Here is a 22,212-nt window from a genome sequence, read left to right on the forward strand (position 1 = left end):
TGTCCCTAGATGGGTTGTTATAAAAATACACAACTCTACCAGCCATAATGATTATTTCTACAATCATTGTGGATGATTGTGCTGAAGATTATGTCACTTTTACCGTGTAGTTTTATGATTCTTCAGCACTAGAAGGTCAAAACAAGGACCATCAGTTGTTCACCACACCTTATTGAATGTTTTGTAAATATGACATCAACCTTCTACAGTATATAAGTAATTTTATAGGCTTTTATCTCACACCTATTGTCTCAAATTGTCGATATGTGTCAACACAACAAGGAATTAACCATGTCCAATGTATTTATAGCTTTTCAAAAAGCTACAAACATTTCCTGTTTGTTCATTAATAATTGCTGTCTGTTCATGACTGTTGACTGTAGAGCTGAAAAGATTAGTCGATTAACAGAAAATTAATCTGCAACTATTCTGATAATCGATTGGTTATTTTTATCATTTTCCAAGCAAAAATACCATACTTGTTCCAGCGAGCTCTGAGAAATTGTGCTAGGCATTTTTCACTATTTTCTGACATGTAAAATACAAAACGATTATTCGACTAATCAAAAAGAAATGATCAGCCAATTAATGGATAATAAAAATAATTATTAGCTGCAGCCCAGCTAATAATTATTTTCATTATCCATTCATCGGCTGATCTTGTTTTTTTTTATTAGTTGACTGTTGTTTGTCAGACCAACATTACCACTGTGCTACGCCTATAGCATACCTTAAAAAACATGGAAAATAAGGCCCAGGCTGAAAATAACCAGAATGCAGTTACAGTTTTCGTGCAAACGTGAGCACATTCTATTTTCATTCATCTTTTCACCTCTGTTTGCCTTCTAGTTTTGCGTTACTAGCCAAATAAATACTTAAATGTCGTAACTGTTTGAAACTCAACACTACCAGCCACCAGGATTGTCAGTTTCATCGAAAACATGGTAATGTATTTTTCTGTTTATCTTTGTTCTTACTCCACACAGCTAAACTCTGATCCATCAGCAGCATTTCTAAAAATCTTTCCTGAAAACAGTGTGTGTGCACTTGTGTGTGTTTCTGTGTGTGTGTGTGTGTGTGTGTGTGTGTGTGTGTGTGTGTGTACTTATGTGCGGTTGCCCAGGGATTAACTCCACACCATTTAATACCAGTCTGATAATCTATCAACATATGGCTGCTAGTAAAAACATGACATTTAGACTGTGTGCATATATGGGGGCTAAATGTGCACACAAACACATAACATGAATGTGTTTTCTCTCTCTAACATGCAAAACATTATATTGTCCCCACTAATACTCATAATACAGAAACATACCCTTCTCTGTTGGAGACACATTGGAGTAAGGAACTAAGCAGATTGTTAACAGTTGTATCATAACAATCTGTATCATAACAAACTTGATGCGCAGGAAATATAATAAAAAATATAATAAATATCAGATTAACAACAATCATTAAGGGACAGTAAGCAACTTAACAACACAAGATAAGCATAGTTGACAAGACACAAAAATACATAAATATAGTTACTGTACTATTATTAGTGATATCCAAAAAAATATTCTGCAATGTTTTTTCTCAGCGGCCAAATTCTGGAAACATTTTTGACCACCTGAGTTGCATCTGATTGTCCAGTTAACACTGATCTAGGGTCATTTTTGACAGAAAATGGTATCAACAGTGACAGTAACACTTACCTTTAATAGCCAGCCTCAGACACTGTGTCTTAGTTTCCTGAAGAAAAAAGACAAAATAAGAGAAATATCTGAGTCCCAAGTCCACACACACAGCACACTATAGCATCAACCAATGAATGTGTACAAATAGTATATTTACTCATAGCAGCTAGCAGGTGAGAGCTGTAAGTTCACTGTGTGTTTACTGTGTCTTCGCATGAATAAATATTTATTTACCCTCTCTGTGCTGCTGACAGCTTGAAGGTAGATGTTGTAGTTCTTTCTTGGAGCCAGTGGAGGATTCCAGAAACCCTGGGGATTAAAAGGAAGTGATCATCAACTTTATAAGAGGCTAAATACACGTAGATTGTCAGGTTCTGACACGTATTACCTCTGCTAAAGAGGATATGTTTTCTGCCTTATTGGTTTCTCTCTTTGTTTGTTAGTTAGAAGGATATCGCCGATATCGGTAAAGGAAAAGTTCAACATTTTAAGAAATATGCTTATTCGCTTTCTTGCCAAGAGTAGATGACTCATGTCTGTACACTAAATATGAACATATAGCCAGCAGCCGGCTAACTTACAAAACAGATTATAAACAGTACAAAGGTAACAAAATCCACCTTCCAGCACCTCTAAAGCTCACAAATTAATACATTATGTGTTGTTTATTTAACATGCACAAAATCTAAGTTGTAAAAACGTCAATTTGGCGTTTCTTATCTAACTCTCTGCCAGAAAGAAAATCAGCACATTTCTCAAAATGTTGAACTATTCCTTTAACAGATTTCAATTCAATCTGATGGAAAGCTAGGCCAAGACCACAAAAGAAATTATTTTTGTTGTTTTTTGTGCATTAGGCATTTGTGTGCATTTTCACTATTTTCTCATGAACTACTGCACTTGGTTAAGTGAAGAAATTCTGGCACATGCATACAGCACATGATAAACGTGCCAGATATCTAAACATTTGGATTTTGCAGCCTTGGTGGATGTACTGTATGTGTTCTCTGTGGGCTCTATAGTCTGTTTGGTTGTAAGTTTAACCATCGTCAAGAATAAAACCCATTGTATTACAGTATATCATAACAACCCAAGTTAACTCAAACTTAATTTCCCCTTGTCTGTTACCTTTTTTGCTATGAGGGAAGTGCACATTCCTATACTTCTATAAGCTTTAAGTTTACGATGATTTATTTTTTCACTTTTTCACATTTTTGCAGAACTACATACAGAATATGTTGCTCAAGGGCGCTCTGGTAGCTTACCTGGTAGAGCGTGTAGCATGTATCAAGGCTGAGTCTTTACCGCATCGGCCCAGGTTTGATCCCAGCCCGGGTCCTTTGCTGTCTCTCTCTCTCCCCTGCCTTTCCTGTCTCTCTCTAGCTATCACTATCGTAATAAAGCAGAGATGCCCCCAAAGAATATGAATGAATATGTCGCTTAGATAAAAAGTCTTGCCTGATATGTCTTGTTGTCTCCCACAGTGAAAGGGAGTGGCTCAGGTAGGTTGCTGGGGGACAGCTGGGCGGCATAATAATATGGAGATCCACCGCTAGATGCACTGTGGTAGGAAACTGGGACCTGGGAAAGAGGATATATTTACATAGAAAATAATATGTCTATAAATCTGGCTCACAAAAAGAATGTAGATTCAGTTAAACTGGAGATTTTCTTCTGCAAATAAAAGGTCTGCTTTACAAGAGTTGTGATCCAAAACTACAATGGACTATGGACAAATGGTGTATATCTAGTGTAAAATTAATCTTTTTCGGAATGAAAGCAAACAAGCATGTATATTAGAAAGGTTGTAAAGGCACAGCTTTGTAAACCTATGTTGAACAGATTAATAATCACCTCGTAACAGTCAGAGGAAGCTTGACGACGAGTTCGCTGAGGATTCACTTCCTCAACTACAATCTGGTATGCACTGTAGACAAGAAGACAACGTAAATATGTTATTAATTGACTTTTTGTTTTTTCATTAATACACTCATGATGAACAAAATATTTCTTAGGTCTAATTTCAAAAACAGGTTGCGTAGTCACATGTCATGTTTATGTGGCCTTGCTAATTTAATTACTGTTTGTCAACTTGTTTTTTGACAAGAATACCTCTGATTCCATGTTACTTCCAGAAAATAACATGTTTGGCATAATTATAATAATAGCTGATTGTACTGTAATACACATGTTCAAGTTTGACCACTGCATTTTTCACAAATATACTTCAAGGCTTAATGGTTGCTTTACATTAAAGGTGGGGTATGCGATTCTGGAGAAATCCAATACCATGATATAGAGCAAACAACGACAAAGCAAGTGATGTAACTAGCTAGGTTGTGAGTTAGCTTAACTAGATTGTAGGTTAGCAAACTGTTGCTACAGTTGCTGCTGCGAAGCTAACAGCCAGAGAGGATGAGACAGTTTCCCAGAGCCAGCACAGCAGCTCCAGACAGCGATACTCACAACTCTCCTGCTACTATAGCTAACATCCCAACAACAGCATATCTTGGCAAACTAGAAAGTAAGCTGAATGTCCGTGGGTCATTAAGTCATTTAACGTTACCAGACACACAAATCATGGCTGGAAAGGCTGGAATAGCCTAACACACTGAACGGACAGCTAGCGGACCGTGAGGAGATATTCGCTGAATTTGATAAAAAGATGTGTATTGGATTAGAATCACATACCACACCTTTTCGCAGAGATCTAAATATGTACAATATACACACCAATTACATGCTAAAAGTAAGAAATACATATACTGGTGTGACAAATGCCAGGTTTGGGTATGCACTGTATACTGTATATGTATATATGTATGCATGCAGTACCTTATAGGTGCTCCCTTGGCCTGGGCAGGTTTGAGCAGGACAGTGATGGTTGTTGCAGTTTCATTCAGGAAGGCCTCTGACCCATCGTACTCATCTATTGTCGGGGCTGAAGAAAGAGCATGAGTCTGTATTAGTGTCCATGTATCGCCTTGCGATTCCGAAATAAAATCAATAAACAATCAATAGACAATAAAACATATTATTTTCCACCTGAAATATTAGTAGTCACGTTGAGCGTGGTTGCAGGACCGAACCCTTTGGAGGTGGATGCACGTATAGAGAGCTGGTACGTGACACCAGGGTGGAGCTGGGAAAATAGGTGATGGGTGGCGTTTGAGGGCAGAGACACTGTGAGCCCTGGCCGCTGGAGAGGCACCGAAGGGTCAAATGAACGCACACCACTGTAGCTTATCTGAGGTGGGGCAGAGAGACAGAATCTCGGTTTATACATTTTCCCCACTTAGCACTAGTGATTGTTTGGCTCCTACAACAATTACTATTCCTACTGCTTCTGCTAAGAGTACCTCATATTGTATGATGACTCCATTGGGTTCAGCCGGTTCCTTCCAGTAAAGAAGAATTCTGTCTTCAAATGGAGTTGCTCTTAGTGACTGACTGGGAACTGTGCCTGGAACTGTTAACACACACACCGACAGACAAAATTATACAATGCTAATAAAATTAACAGTAAAATTCTGTCCTCCAAATGAAGGAGTTCATAGTAAACACAGCAGTGGCTTTCCTGAACCATGTTGAAGTAATACATGTACCCCACAGTTATAGTTGAAGACATTTCTTCATTTCATGTGGCTTTCCCAAAAATATCAGCAACAAAGGTAGGATGTGACGTGCCTTTTTTATTCACAACATCCTAGCACTAGTCATGATCTTTTTTGCGCATTTTGTACTACTTCCCAACAGTGGCGGTTGTGTCACCTAAACTGTCAAAGTATCTGTAAATAAGCTCTGCACATAAGCATCACAGCATTAGAAGCATTTACTTTTACTTTAACTCTTATTTATAAAAAGTGCTTTGTGCATCGCACCATCTTCATCAGTTTGTATGATGGTCTCGTCACTCTCTTTCCGTCCCTCTGGATTAGTCAGAATCATCTTCAGACTGACGTTGGTGTAAGGTGGCAGGTTTCCCACCAGGTGGCGTGGTGCTGAGAAGAAAAAACATACATAACTCTATTGTAAAACAATAATGTATAACATTTTTACTGCATTTAGGGCTGCAACTAACAAGTATTGTTCCTACGTACTACTTCATAGTTCTGCAAATCCCACTGCGAATCAGCACCCCAGAAAAAATTATTCACATGCCAATACTGCAAACGTTAGGTACACTCCCACTGGACTACTCAATCAAGTATTCAATGTATAACAGTAAAACAGCAGTATAAGTAATGGTAACAAAGCCTGTATTAATAGTTAAACTGAGTATTACCTTTAGGGTCCATGTCCAAGCAGTCAGCTTTGCTGCGGTTGTTGGCAGTCATATAATGGTAGCAGATGGTGACGTTAAAGGTGTGACAGCGAGTGATGTTGTAACCCAACGATTCCCAGTCCACCGCTATAAGACGAGACCTGGTCTCAGCAATCTTTAGCCTCTTAGGAGTCCGCATAGGTTCTACAGAGAAACAGAGGAGAACACAGGGAAAGACAATATCATGAGTTTTCATGTGTTACCCAACAGATTATTTCCATATGCACTGTGTTAGACTGTAGCACTCTGATCATAAATATGCCGTTAAATAAAATAAAAAAAATCATCATTCTTTGACGAGATACAGTAATATGTGAAAAAACTTTGGTGAACTAAGACGGTGTAGTCCCTCATTCGTTCAGGAGTGTTCTATCGTAGAAAAGGTTTCAGTTGTAGTCATCTGGACACTGTTTAACAAACATGTTCGGTGAACTTAAAAAATATTTACAAAGTTTCTTAGGTTTACAATTCTGGTGCACTGTGTGTGTAAGAGGTAGATGGACTCGGTGTTGCCAAAAAAAGAGCAAGAGCGCTGAGTCATCATTTTCCCCAAGATGAAACAAGAGGGTTTTACGAACATCTATTTCTGCTCCTCACTGCTCATAATTTCCACAAGGCACGTCTTTGGTTTCCATCTTTTATATGTATTCAGAACTGTTATTGTCAATATAATCTACTTTCTCTTCCGCCTTCCCAGGGCTTTAATTGCCTTAACTGGCTCATTTAAATGGATCAACAACCCCCAGACCCCACCCACCTCCACACAGACACACATACTCACACACAGTCACAGTCAAGACCGCAAACACAAAACCAAACCTTTCCTCATCTGCTTTCTACTGTCTCATATCTACTATATTTCAGGCACTACATTCATTGAATGTTTACCAACTTGTGCTTCCCAGCCATTCAACAATAAGGGTGGACCACCTCACATAAAAGAGCTACTCCTCAAGCTGCTGTGGCTACCCATCTACCTGGAGGAGCTGCCGTTTTCTGTAGGAAAGCTATAATCTTTAGCAGCTACAAATTGTTGTAGAATAGTTATTTCTCTAGGTAAGACAACTACTTCTATAACAAAAGCAGATACCACTCAATCAAGAAGGTTGGTATTACTCCAGAAGAAATATCACTCTTTCTACCACTCACACAACAGTTACCACTTGATCTACATGGGTTAAAGCATGATGTATACATCTGCATCAGGGTGTTCAGATGGCTGCAGTTACATAGGAAGCAGCTATGCATCTTCTCAAAACTGGAGCTACAGTTTGGGGCTACAAATGTGTAATTTTTTGTCTTTTCAGAGATACTAAATGAAGACCAAACGATTGGTTGAGCTACTTGTGTTTTCTTCTACATGTGTCTGATAACGGTACATATACATTTGCCAGAGAAGTAGTAGTGGAAGTATTCAAACCTAAAATACTCCATTACTTGCAAACTTTTAAATGTTACTTACGTTAAAGTATGTAAGGATTATCAGTACAAATGTACTTAAAGTATCAAAAGTAACAGTAAAATTGACCCTGGGAGTGATAATAATATGACATATCATATTACCAGATTATTAATGTGTAAGTAGCATTTTCCAGTAATGGTGTAGTAAGTTGAGGTGGAGCTAATTTTAACTATTTCATATACTGTTAGGTAGTTTAATCTGTACCACTGCATCATAATTCATAAGCTGGTCATGTATGTAAATTTTTAAACATTAACTATCAACTATAGTTATCAGATAAATGTAGTAAGTAAAATGCACAATAATTCCATCTGCGATCTACTGGAGTAGAAGTATAAAGTAAAACTGAAATACTCAGGTAAAGTAAATAAGTGTACCTCAAATTTGTACAGCACTTGAGTAAATGCTATATTGCACCACTGTAGTGAAGATACCATGCGCCAAGTTGAAGAAAGGTTTAGTAAAAAGTTTTTTTTTTCAGTTAAGACTAGATGATTTAATATTTTTGACAGCTAAGAGCGCAATAGGTTATCATGACAAAAAAAAATCTTGTTTGATCAGGCTCAATGCAGCCAATACCAAATATGCCTTGACACTGATCTTGCAGATTGGCTCTGGCCATCCCCAGACTAAAGTGGAATCTATTACTGGGCAACCAGAACTAATTTAATTAAAAGTGTTGTTTATTGTTCCTTGTCATAAACTGTCTTCATTCACAGTGATAGTCATTCTATCACCTGTTGATGTCCCTTCCCTTTCTATCTCTGTCTAGCTGTAACCCACCTGTTTCCTTAAGTCCTTCCAGGAGTTTTTAATAAAAACAGCTCACCTTAAATAGAGACGCAAGTCTCTCCCCCAACCCCTCCTTGTCTCACTCTCTGTTTTTCTCTGGGTCTTCCTCTCTCAGAGGAGACAACACAAGGACACAAACTTGTCGCTTCTTCTGACAACCCTTTATCTGCCTGTCACTCACATGCACAGAAACTCACAGGCACGGGCACTCTAACACTCGGTTATTACCCTAATACACACACACACGCGCTTCAGGTTGTGACAGAATCAAGATTAAATCTGGGCAGAGCATGTATAGGTGTGTGTTTATGTGTGTGTGTGCACGTTTCAATAAAACTTCTCATAATAAGAATGTACCATCAAGGACAAACAACTCTGATACAGGCTCACACACACAGAGCTGTAAGCGAAATACAAACATGTTGAGGTTTGTTAAGTCATTTAGATGTAAATAGCTCTCTAATAAACAGACATATGAGAGAAAACGAGAAAGAAAGAAAAAAGACAGAGAGGAACGAAGGTTGTGAAGACACCCGGGCAGGTAATTGTCTGCTGAGCAAATATTATTGCTTAACTGTGTGTGTGTGTGTATGTGTGTGTGTGTGTGTGTGTGTGTGTGTGTGTGTGGTGTGTGTTAATAGCTGAGGGGTCAGAGCATTTCATTTTTGCTTCAACCTGTTATTGGATGGTTGACATTTAAATAGAGCGAGAGGGAGACCTATTGCTTTCTCTGCCTGTCTCTCCCTCAATTTCTGTCTCTTGTCTTGTCTTGGTCTCTTCCTCTCTGTCTGTCTCCCAGTTTAAATCAATACTTGTGATCCTCACCATAAACCTGGCTATTAGGACACATGCGCACAAACACACACACACATACACACACAGTTAGGGCAGCGTAATAAATTGTATTGATTTCAGGGAATTTCGATGCTAACACTGCTTCACAGTGAGGCAGTCTTCAACATGGAATTAAAACAAAACATATGACTAGCTGCCTGTCACACACACAACGCACACACACTTCTAACCTGCATTTCAAAACCCCATTCCCCTCCTGACCCATAATGCATTGCTGCTTATATCTGTCTATTTACTGTAGGTAGTGAAAGAGCGTAGAGAGCAAGGTAGGAGGAGAAACAATGAGAGAATATGGACAAATAGAGGAAAGAAAGACAGACAGTAGGGCAAAGAGAGTAGCATAGAAAATGAGTAAAAAAGAGTGCAAAAGCAAAGCAATGCGTGGAAAAATGAAACAGGGGCTGGAGGGAGCGAGCGACTGATAAAGGGAGCAGAGAGGGAAAGAGAGAGGCTGAGAGGAGGAACGGGGAGAGATGATAACTAGTTTGGAACGTGGCCAGAGTCAAGCGGGACCAGGTCCAACGGTAAACCACAGAGGCTGCCTTGTCCCTTTCCCCTCCTCCGGTAGACAGACAAATGGCTGGATTCATGTTGGAACTAAAAGGCTTTGTTCTCCACAGTGGAGCTTTGAAAACAACAACAATACCAATAAACAGCAACAATAACACCAAGGACGGCAAGCTTCATATCAGCAGAATCCAGAGGTTGGAATTAAAGAACGGAAAACAAAAGGAAAGGAAATGAAACTAAATTAAATAGAAGTACGCTAAGGGCGGGAAAAAAACCTGTCCCCCAACATGAAGCATTGGGAAGAGCCAAGAAATATACAGTAAAAAGACCATAGAGCAGGAGAAAGAAGCTTAAAGAAAAGCTGAGAAGAAAAGAGGTAAGGAAAGGGGAGAGGATAGGAGGGGGGAAACAGAAAAGGTTGACAGGAGATGCAGCTAAATCCAAGTTAATCTGTCCAATTAGTTCCTGGTAATCCTTCCACTGTCATGAGGAAGACAAATGAAACTCTGGTTATTCATTCTGTCTCTAACCCTCATTTTCTCTCTGCATGTCTCTGTCTCTCTCTGGGTCAGATATAAGCACATCAAAGGTGCAAATCTGCACTGCAACATTCATTCAATTTGCACTTGGGAGCTATGTGGAATTTGATTCTGATTTGCCTATGCAGAGGCTAATTTTGAAATCAGCAACCAGGACTGTCTTCGAGAGTTTAAAAAAATGGTATAGATGTTGGTAAAGTGGTAGGATTTGTCAGATATTAACAAGCTTAGAAAAGAAATTAATAAGGTAACAACATTCAAAAACATTTAATCCCAAAAAAGGTTGGTAAAAGCAATGAGGTAAGAGTCATTAGGACTTAATAAAAAGGTGTGCCTTCCCAAAAAAAAAATGTTGCTACATGTCAGGGCTACAGCGGCTAAGGAGATACCACGTGGGGACCGCAATTATTAAGAGTAACATGAACATGAAGCATGGTGAAAAAATATATACGGTGATCCTGCGGCATAGTCCCATATTCAGTAATGAAACAAGGGGGACCTTCCCACCATCACTCATATCACAAAGTAAAAGAAAGAATATAAAAACAGTTACTGTGAGGAATATAATTAAAACACGATACAGCCTGATCATGTACGATACATCCATTTAGTGTTGCGGTGGAGCTATCAATGGATGAAATCAAACGCTGAACTATAAATCAAAGCCTACACCAAAGGTATCTACGGCAAGACTCCCGTTAGCCCTTTGTTTCAACTATAAATCCAGTTTAAGAGTGCAATCACACTCATCCCTAAAATAGTATGGCGATTCTGGTTCACTTTCTGATATTTTATCTATTGTATTAATCTGTACATAATACTTATTACTGCATGAAAATGCCTTGCTTTACATTAACAGCTCATTTTAGTTCACAGCTACAACTCTCCATCTCATTGTTGTTTTTAATGCTTTTCTTGGTAAAATGGTCTATTGATGGACTGTTTTTCCTTCTGAGAAGCTGTCACGTTTTGTCTTTGAACTCTATCTTTCCAGCTCCCCCTTTTTTTGAGATTTATATACATTAGAGTTATTCTTCCCCAAATCTACAAATCTGCATGTGCCTATTAAAGGCAGACAATTATCCATGCAAAACTGACCCTTGCAAATTAGTGAACCTTAGTAAAACCATCAAAAATTGCTGTAATCTACCACATGCACACACACAAACACACAGCGGACAGTACTGTCTGTATATCTCTTAGCTGCTATTTCAAGGGCCTGGCCTTTAAAGCGGCATACTGCTGACTGTGTGTGTGTGTGTGTGTGTGTGTGTGTGTGTTTTTTCACATATATAAAGAAGTACATGTGATATATTGTGTGTGATTCCTACAACATCTGTGCTTGTGTATCTGGAAATATATGTTTTGTGATTCCATTCTTTCATTAATCCAAGTGATGCTGAGTTTGAGCAACACCCGAGAAATACTGACTCTCTGAACTGTGTGTGTGTGTGTGTGTGTGTGTGTGTGCCTGTACATTTCTCTCCATTTCGATACCTCTTAGTGTGTCTCTCTTCTGTGTGTGTTCATGCCTGTTAGTGTGTGTCCGTGTGTGTGTGTGTCTAACCTGCCATGACCAAGAGGTTTTCGGCAGAAAATTCAGGATTTGGATTAAAAGCTACTTCATCACCTTCTTCTGTCACACACACACGTCCACACAACACACACACACACTCACTAACTCTTCACTTCAAGTTGATTATTTTTCACCCTTCAGACGAGAGCAATAAATCACCGCAGAAGAAAAATCAAGAAGAGCTGCAGAGAAGGAGAGACAGAGGGAGCATGAGAAAGAAGTAGAGATAGAAAAGAAATAAAAAGTGCAGAGGAAGAGATGAAAAGAGAAAAGAAGAGAGGAGAGGAAGAGATGAAATCCTTCCTGTTATCATATCAATTGCTCTGCAGTGTGATTTCTGCTCTGTATCTTATTAACTTTATTGGTTTTTAATTAAACAGTGTTTTGTGTGGTGACATGCTTGGGTTTATGCATGACGTTTGTGCACATATTTCCCTGTGTGAGCGTGTGTGCATGTTTTTATTATTTTGCGTTGAACTAAATATTCAGTAAACTACAGGTGGTGGGATCAGACAAACCTAACCAAACAGAAAAAGCAAAGGAATCATTACCATTTAAATAACATTTGTACCCTGTGTGTGTGTGTGTCTGTCTCTCTTCTCTCTCTCAACAGACACAAATATACACAAGTCCATCTCCAAAAGTGTGTGTGTGTGTGTGTGTGTGTGTGTGTGTGAATGACCTTAATCACACTGGAAACAAAGAGAAGGGAAAGACAGGTAGGATAAGATATAAGGTAAGATATCACTACAATAATAATAAAGTCAGAAGAATATCCCAGTAATAACAACTTAGTGTCATAACCTAGTGATGTCAATGTATGTTGTCTATTCAAGGTATTTATAATATAACGAATTGTGTCCAATTCATGTAGTATTGTATTTAGCATTTAAATTGTATGTACTCCGTTATGTAAACTGTGTTTTTTCACTGTGTGATACAGGAAAATTATTTATCTTACCAAATATGAGGTTAAAAACGTATTCATAAAGGAATAGCTTGACATTTTGGGAAATGCGTTTTTTCATTTTCTTGCCAATAGTTACATGAGATAAGAAGCTACAGCCAGCAGCTTGTTAGCCTAGCCTAGCATAAAGACTGTAAACAGGGAAAAACAGCTAGCTATGCTCTGTTCAAAGGTGATAAAATTTGCCTACCAGCACCTAAAGCTCACTACTCAACATGTTATATCTTGTTTCATTAATCTGTACAAAAACTGAAGTGTAAAAATGTCAAATTGTGGTTTCACAGGATGTTATGTGCTGGACTATTTCTTGGCTGTTGTTGCCTTCATGAGGCGGAGACCCCAGAAAGTTACTACACTCAGCCCAAATCCCCAGGAACTGCGCTGGGCTGTGAGGAAATTTTGGCGTAGTGGCCACATTTGTTATTGCACCTTACGGCAGCATCTCGTGACACACATTGGCCCAAAAAGCATTTTTCCCATACACAATCATTGCTGAAAAACGGTGAATAAGGTCTAGAAAAGCCATATGATTATTAATTCCGTTTTCCCATTCATGTATGCTGGGAGCCAACAGGAAGTCAGCCGGCTCGGTCAGCGGAAGTCTTGGAAGTGCATGCTCTCAACCAGCTCGGCTGGAGAAGGACTCTAGTGCGCATGCTCCATGGGCCCAAAAACGCAGAAGCACGAGGAAGCCTGCAAAGTTTTTTTGGCATATGCAACTTTCATAGGACTGAATGGTCCTGACTGAATTTCCCAAAATGTTAATCCTTTAAAGCAGGACAGAGAGCAGAGTGAGGTTTCCAATACAAATAAACTCTTTTTCAATAACTATGCTTTCCTAGTATATCTGGGGATTTCTTTTTTTGCATTGTTTCAAGAAATGAACACCTGTTTTAATTACAAAATTAAGTGGAATAGTCTCCACCATATTATCAGCATTTTTACATTTCATTTACAAATACATTTACAACTAAAACAAAACTAGATGTTGATGTAGAAGCTGTTCATTCGGACATTTGCTGCAGTGCTAGTGTTGGAAATGCATTAGAGTCAAAATCCCTCAAAAACTCATGAAAGATTTTTTCACCTATGATCATCACTCTTACACTTGATACACTGAATAGATCCGAGTCAGTAGACAAAAATTATTCAGATATACAGAATGATTTGATGTAATTCTCTAAATTCATAATCATATTTCCCTGCTTTGGTCTGATATCAACACATCATGTGGATTACAATGAGTTATTGTTGTAACTCAAATGTGTTTCTGCGTGAGTGAGGAGAAGAAGATTAATTTCCTCTTCCTGTCAAACAGGAAACTGTTCAATACATGAGTCGCCTGAACAAGTCTATGACTTCCTCTCTGTCAATAAACACACAGGCACACGCACACATACAGATTCATTCATACATACACACATGGGTTGCAAGACATCAGTCGGGCCCCGTGGTTATGAGTTTTCATCTCTCTTTCATTTTCATTCTCCAGTTTCATCATTCTCTCGCCTCCCGTGCTCCCCCCCATTCTCTCCTCTTTCTTTTCTCGCTTTATTGTTTTTCATCATCTCTAGCTCGCTCCTTTATTCTGTTTCTCATTCAAACTCACTGCTTTTCTTTCTGTCTCTTTCTCTCTCATATCAACTCTCTCTCGCTCACTCCGTCTCTCTCCCTCAGGCTAGCTGTGTTTATATTTCAGTCGTTTATTTCTACAAATGTCAGACAGTGTTTCTGCCCTCCGTCTATTGATCCACAGAGAGAGAAAGAGATGGGGAGAGAGAGAGGCAGTGCGAAAGAGGGAAAGGCAGCGACAAAGAACGAAGTACAAAGAGATATATAGAAGGAGGAATGGGACTTATGAGAGAAAGGAGGAGTAGCAGTGAGAAAGCAGGAATGAGGTGAGAGAAGAAAAGAAAAAGCAGGATAAAAAGTGAGAAAGGTTGAGAGAGCCTCCAGTATTTTAATCACTCTTTCTCTCAGATCACTAAGCAATCATGGACTGACTCAGGCTCTCCCCTCCTTTTTTCTCTTATGCTACCTCCTCGTTACACCTCTCCGCTCCTCTCCCTGCCTGCTCATAGTACAAATATCACTCCAGCAACTAAAATATAGATACTAAGACGAAGAGAACAATGATATATGGACAGATCGATCGACAATCAGACAGACAGAAAAAGATGTGTGCACAAGCAGACCTGACTAATGTCAAATCACCTACTTTTTTCTTGCAGAATACAATTTATCTTATTTTAGGTGGACATACATGTTTATGATCCACCTTCATGGAATTCATTATAGTAAAAACTGTGAGGAAATAGTGTAAATATAAAGTTGTTTAATGGAAAACTTACAATCATTTAAGATTATAACTAATATAAACTGTTCAATTTATTTTTGCAATTATTGATGGCTGTTTTCCTAATAGTAATCACAAAATGGATTAGTTTAGCCATAATACTGTATACAGTATAATATAGTATGTATGTGTCTATGTCCTACCTGCACATTTGGTCCGGGTAATGAGTGGTGGTCCAGGTTTGCCTGTCCCTCCCTCTCCTGGTCTGGTTAGTAACACTCTGATCTCATACTCTGTGTCTGGGTCAAGATGCCATAACTTATAGTTGGGAGAGTTCACAGCGTGAGTCTCCGTCCAGCTTCCTGATGTCATACGGTACTCAACCTAAAGGAAAAAAATTAAATATTACATATTATAATTATGTGAGTATTCAGTATTAATCAGACTTTATGCTCAGTATCATTGTAAATGTCAAATTATAAATAAAAAATATTATTAGCTTTCAGATACTATTCATCTAGTGGGAAATAAAATCAGTCATCCATCTTAAAGGAATAGTATGACATTTAGTTAGAAATAGTTCCGGACAACTTTTTGCCTCTGACCAGTTGCCAGGCAACCAGTAGAGACTCCAGGAAGTTACTGGTCCCAGCCAAGAAAAAGTCCGGCACATGATTCCCCATAAAATGGCAAATTGTCATTTTTACACTTTGGTTTTTGTACAGACAAAAACAAATAAAATATGAAATCTTAATTAATGAGTTTTGGAGGTGCTGTTAGATAGATTTTGTTACTGCCGGACAGAGCCAGAGCACTATAGGCGGTTTCCACCTGTTTACAGTCTTTGTGCTAAGCTAAGCTAACTGGCTACGGTATAGTCTCATTTCCATTTCTTATCTAACTCTCTGCCACAACGTAAATAAGTGTATTTCCCAAAATGTTGAACCATTTCTTTAAAATAGTTGGCATTGTAAAATACTCTATAAATACACAGACATGATCACATACAATGTCAGCAAAATATCAATACATTAGTCCAAAATTACCGCTTATATCACTGCTTAAAGAAATTGTTTGAGAGTTTGGGAAATACGCTTTTTTGCTGAGTTAGAAGGGAAGATCAATATCACATGTCTGCACACTAAATATGAAGCTACGCCTGGAGACAGCATAGCTTAGCATAAAGACTGGAAACAGGGAACTGGAAACTCAGCAAGAAAGCGAATAAGCCTATTTCCCAAAATGTTGAACTATTCCTTTGACATATGTCAATTAGAAACCATTCTATTTTCCTGCTTTCTTGTGATAAATGTTCATTGAAGATTTACTTAACATTTAAGTAATTTTTAGGATAAACGCATCATCACTGTGATGTCCTGATTTACAGTGGATTCATACAATGTTGTTACATACAAGTCATAGCTTATAAACCATACAATTTCTCATACTGAACATACCTCTTTCAGGATAATAGGTCCATCTCCAAATATGGAGTTAGCATTTAGCTGAATCAGCAGATATGTAGGGCCGACGCCTAGCAGCTGGGGTGGGGCGATGGGGTGCGGAGGCTCTGAGGAGAGAAAACAATTAACAAGATCATAAAAGAAGGTTTTGAATTGCCTCACAAGATGAATGACACACTGTAGAACAAGGTCACAGCAGAACAAAAGAGGGTAGTGGCACAAGGAATAACATACTGTAGTCACTGTGATACAAAGCCTTGTTGGTTTAACAGCTGATGTGATATTTGTGAGCTGAAATGAATATTTTAAACAAACTACCAGTAAACAATGACAACTATACTAATGGCACAGATTATAAGGGACATCCTAACAAGTAACAATTGCACTGACCTGCAATATTATCACAACCAAGCTGTGTGAATGTCATGGTGTACTAATTGGCTAAACATTTGTGGTCATGCAGTGGAGTAGAGAGTAAGTACTATTTCTCAGTATATCTCTATACTATATCTCACTAGCTGATGTTGTTTGGAATTTTATTTCAATCCTGCATTCCTGTTCTTACTTTACAACAAATAATAATTTAATACTAGATTTTATTTATAGAGTGCTTTTCAAGATACTCAAAGACGCTTCACATAACATACTTTATATACAGTTACTTTCATCTAACAGCTTGTAGCCATATTATTTCACGCACTGACACTCCTTTGCTGTGTTGTGGGAGTTATAATGAACTTAATATTAATGCAAACACACCCTTTGCAGCTGCTTCACATCAAAAGCCTTCCACGTTCAAAACAAGAAACTGGAAGGCTTTTATTGTGAGCTTCAGAAAGTATCTACCATAGTGACCGATACTTTGAGCCCTTTTCAGACATGGAATATGTAAATTTCCCGGCTTCATTTGACTGTTAAAGTAATGGCTTTTTGTCGTTCAGACATAGGTGTCTGTTATTTAAACGTTCCTTACGACATTTATGGAAAGAGCCATAATGCTAGCGTGATATTTTGGTCTGGCGCAAGAGCTGGTACCTCTCAAGAACTTTCGAACCTTCGAGTTTTAAAAATAATAATATGAAGTAAAGAAGAGTGTTTTTCTCTTACAGGCTGCATGAGTGATAGATTAAAAAACTTACTTTGCTGCTGAAGTGAATTCTCTAATAAACATTCTCATCAGTTTCATCATTTAATGCTATTAAACAGTGATATCCACTGCCTATTTTATAAAGTCCATCAGTGCACAAGCAGAAAATGACAAGATGCTAAGTTAACGTCTTTTGCCCTCGGTCACGCTCAGATTTTTTTTAGAATGATTTTACATGAGAAGGATCAACTCAACAACTTCATATTGGCTCTTCACAGTGTTTTTTTGGTTTATTAAACTGGTTTCATTTTCTTTCTTTACCTGCTGCAGCCTTTACGTTAATCTAACAGCATTTTGACTTGTGCCATGCTGAAAGCGAAAGCAGAAATGCTACTAGGTCCGACCTAGTCAGATTATGCTGTTGTGACTTTTATGTACAAGTGACTCAGCCGCTTATTCAGACATGTGACCTAAATGTTAAATTGGCAGATTCAGATTAATGTAAAGGGGTGCAAGTCCTAAAGGGGCTTTGGTTAGCAATTGCTTGCTAACTGCAATATAAATAGGTATGCATCTAGATTTTGACATTTTTTCTGCACATTTTGCTAGCAGGATCAGGGGTTCTGATCATGTTTGCTCACAGTGTCATTATGTATCCCAATGTAAAGTCCAAATGTTTCTCTAATTGGTCTGCTTCTCATTTTTGATTGGTATAGATTTTGCAAGGGAAACAGTAAGGCATAATCACCTTTACCTACTTGGATTTGACTGTATTTTATAAAAAGTGACTTTAAAATATTGTGTATGTGTAATCCAAACTATAAAAACAATTGAATGAGCAATTACTTTTTATTTTATTTTAAATAATTTGATTGCCTTCAGTCATGTACCACGTCCATGATGCTCTCAGTGAATAAATACTGTGTGTATGTACTTGTATGTTAATGTGATGGATGTGTGATGGTTCAGGGCCAGTCAGTCAGATCAGAGCTAACTGTCAAGCATCTGTGATTGACAAGCTGAAAGCACAACACACACAACCTTAAAACACGCTACATCAAAGATTTATCTACTTGACATATATACACACACAGATCAACACATGAATTAATCACAAACACTCTCCACACACACACACACACACACATACACGCTGTGGTCTATCTCATGCACAGTAAATCATACAGATTTTATCTCTCTCAGACACATACTCAAACACACCACCAGGCAATATTGCTATCAGTATGAAGATAGGGGAAAATGTGATTTTTTTGCAATCCAGCTTCAATCATATATCAAAGTAAGTATTATCTAAATTATATGTGCGTGCATGTGTGTTGCTGTGCATGTTGTTCCTTTAATAGTTATATTTTGCATTGCTGTCACCTCTTTTTATCTGTGTGTGTGTTTGCATTTCTGTGTGTGTGTGTGTGTGTGTGTGTGTGTGTGTGTGTGTGTGTGTGTGTGTGTGTGTGTGTGTGTGTGTGTGTTGAATATGGCTGTCAGAGAGGTGCAGGCTGGGAAGTGTCTTTTTAGCATCAGATGAAACACTGTAGTTTGACAGCACATGCGTGTGTGCAAATGCAAATACACACACACATACACACACACACACACACACACACACACAAACAAACACATGCAGACAGAGTTGAATTCAGATAATGAATGTTGAAGCGACTTCAGAAAACCAACAACGTCAACAACATGTCAGCTCTCAACGCCATCAAATAAACAAAGTAAACAGCTTGATGATTAACAAACAAACAAATAAAGAAATAAAGCAAAAAAAAAAGATAAGATTATTCAAGGAAACAAAAGAGTAGGTTCGTCTGCATGCAGCCGGTGTGTTAACTTGAATACATGTTTGTGTGTTAGTTAAAAACCTATTGAATATCTAAAAGAAAAATAATAGACTTAAAAATGAAACAGTAAGAAATGTAAGTGGGTCGTTATGTGACTCCAGAGAAAACAAGAGCTGGAACGGGTTCATGCTTTTGATTTTCTTCTTCATTTTGTTTCATCACTTGTCATTTGTACAGTTGACCTAAAAAAATCTAACAAATCATCAATGGTGTTGTTTTGCGATGGGTTTGTTGTCATAATCTTTTTTTATTATTAATCACATGTGTGAATGTGTGAACTCTATTATCATTTCTCATTTTTTGGGTCAAATGTAAATGATAATAACAAAACAAATAACATTGGGAAAACTTCAAATGTCGTTTCTGACCTAACCCATCTGCGTGATTAATTTGTTTTCACTGTCACTCACTTTCTTTACTGATATTAGAATTAAAAAAGCTTGGGAAGGCATTGGTAGAGGGTTTGGTAGATTTTCTGATGTAGTAAACAAACATCAAGACAGAGACAGACCAGCATAAAGAAAGATAGACAGAAAGAATGAGGATAGACAGTTATTTTGTTGGTGATTGGCGCCCACTAGGCATGTTCTTCTTTGTTGTCCATCGTCAGCAACCTTGTCAATAAAGTTTAGTTTTCACAAACTGCTGCTGACATCACCATGGAGCTCACTGGAGGACATCTGACCTCCAGAACAAGAGATGTGTATGAGTGTGTGTGTGTGTGTTTCAGTCGTATCGACAGCCAACAGTGGTAGTAGATTTTCTATAGTTCCATAATGCCTGAAGCTTCACCTGTCACTATTACTTAGAGTGTGTGCCTGTGTGTGTGTGTGTGATAGGTTAAAAGGAGAAAGGGACATTTTAGAAGTGAACCATTACAGGTTTAAGACAGTTGTATAAATTCAAGTCAGTTGTGTGTCTGCATACATGTGTGTGTGTTTGTGTGCATGTGTGTGGCAATAATATTGCAGGAGCTTTTTAGGCCATGGGTTGTGTGTAATGCATGCTGGCATGGAGTGTGTGTATGTGTGTGTGTGTGTGAGTGTGATACGAGCTGGCGTGATGATGCGCTCTGTCACCGTAGGAACCAGAGGGCAAGGCTTTATTAGAGCTTGGCTCTGACCAAACCACTAGTGACACACACACACACACACACACACAGACTCAAATACACAGTCAGACTCTCTCATACCTCTTTGTCTCTCAGACACACAACAATTATATACTATTCATCTACAGTAAAACTTGCCATCCATCCATCTAGTGTTGAAACGTAGGGCTGGGTATCGAACTTCAATACCTTTTGGGTCCTGACCAAAAACTGTAAAATAACAAAAGCTGGCATTGAATGTCTTGTTCAATTTGTAATCTTGTTTACTTACTGTTTGAACAAATAGCTCCTAATTTGAATCAAATGTTTGCAATTTTAGACTGATTAATGAAAGATCTTGTATGGATGCTTGTGTTTAGACAATATTTAATATTTTAAGTTTGGCTTTTTTTTGTTAAGTAAAAAAAAAGAATGTGTAGAAAAACAAGTTTATACTTGCTTTACTATGCTGATACTGAAAAAAGTCTAACTGAATTGTTTTGGTATCCATACAGAAACATGGGTACCATATCACCACTAGTACTGAAAATGATACCCAGCCCTGCTGAAATGATTAGTCGCATAAATGATCGATAAACAGAAAATTCATCATCATCATTCATCAATTAAATATTTACATGCCAAACTCAAATGTGAGGGTTGGCTGCTTTTTTCCGTTTTATGTTTGTAAGTTGAATACTAGAGCTGAAACGTAAATTAATTGACAAGTCAATTGACAGAAAAATAAACAGTAACTATTTTGAATGTCAATGTATGCTGGTTTTCTTAACTTTCTATGAACTGAATATCTTTTCTATTTGAAGACGTCACCTTGCGCTCTGGGCATTTGTCACATTTTGCCATTTTTGGCCATTTTGTAGACTAAACAAATAATTAACTTATTGGAAAAAAATACTAGATGTAGAATTATCTGGGAATCTTATATCACACCTCTCATGCTCCCATGATGCACCTCTGTCTCTACAAAATGTGCTTCTTTTCCCTGATCTTGACAGCTCCAGCACACAATGGCACATCTCTGTCATCTACATGTTGTAAATAGCAATAGACTAGGCCTGTGCGTACCTGCACTGAGGCAATCACATATCACCCAGGGGGAACACTTTTCAGGCTTTGAAAATGAAACCTTGGTTACTGTCCAACTGCCAAACATTTTTAATATATACAAGTCATATTTTGGCACTTCCCTATGATTCTTTCTTGCATCTTCCTGTTCATCAGATTCCTACCAGATACATAATTCCTCCAGTAATCATCCCTCATCTTTCCTCCTCTCTCTTAAATATAAAAAGTAAAATATTCAGAGTGAAAATATTAATAATGCAGCTTAATTCTGTCCATATTCATGGCCGTCAATGTCCTGCAGGAACCTCAAATCTCTGACACGCATACTTTTCAAGAAGTGAAATAAACATATTCCCTGTTCCTTTGATTTCTCTCTAGCTCTCATCTCCCATCTGATATTTATAATAAATAAACATGAGGCTCCTCTCCTTCCACATTCATACATGCAATCCTCATTCTTTTATTGTGATATCTTTCTAACAACCAGACTCTGGATCAATATTCATAATCACCAATATCCCTCAGAGCTCCAAAAGCATCTTTTCACAGATTGTGAATGTGGCTGGTTTTCAAGCCAATGCCTGGCTATGAAATACACAGCACCCAATATGTCAAACC

At 38.1% G+C, this 22,212-nt stretch overlaps 1 protein-coding gene across 24 annotated transcripts in view; it reads right to left on the reverse strand.

The window, feature by feature from the left end:
* The window catches only part of ptprk (protein tyrosine phosphatase receptor type K), a 120,783-nt gene that overhangs the window by 31,434 nt on the left and 67,137 nt on the right, over positions 1 to 22,212 (reverse strand). For all 24 annotated transcript variants that reach the window (XM_044168611.1, XM_044168614.1, XM_044168632.1 and 21 more), the window contains 11 exons: positions 16,461 to 16,573; positions 15,207 to 15,387; positions 5,968 to 6,150; positions 5,564 to 5,683; positions 5,042 to 5,151; positions 4,728 to 4,929; positions 4,518 to 4,623; positions 3,537 to 3,609; positions 3,141 to 3,263; positions 1,917 to 1,991; positions 1,701 to 1,737 (listed from right to left, as the gene is read on the reverse strand). In XM_044168611.1, coding sequence (XP_044024546.1) covers positions 1,701 to 1,737; positions 1,917 to 1,991; positions 3,141 to 3,263; positions 3,537 to 3,609; positions 4,518 to 4,623; positions 4,728 to 4,929; positions 5,042 to 5,151; positions 5,564 to 5,683; positions 5,968 to 6,150; positions 15,207 to 15,387; positions 16,461 to 16,573 — 1,323 coding nt within the window. The remainder of the gene's footprint in view (positions 1 to 1,700; positions 1,738 to 1,916; positions 1,992 to 3,140; positions 3,264 to 3,536; positions 3,610 to 4,517; positions 4,624 to 4,727; positions 4,930 to 5,041; positions 5,152 to 5,563; positions 5,684 to 5,967; positions 6,151 to 15,206; positions 15,388 to 16,460; positions 16,574 to 22,212) is intronic.

The sequence above is a fragment of the Siniperca chuatsi genome, linkage group LG16 (assembly GCF_020085105.1).
Source record: "Siniperca chuatsi isolate FFG_IHB_CAS linkage group LG16, ASM2008510v1, whole genome shotgun sequence".
Lineage (NCBI taxonomy): Eukaryota > Metazoa > Chordata > Actinopteri > Centrarchiformes > Sinipercidae > Siniperca > Siniperca chuatsi.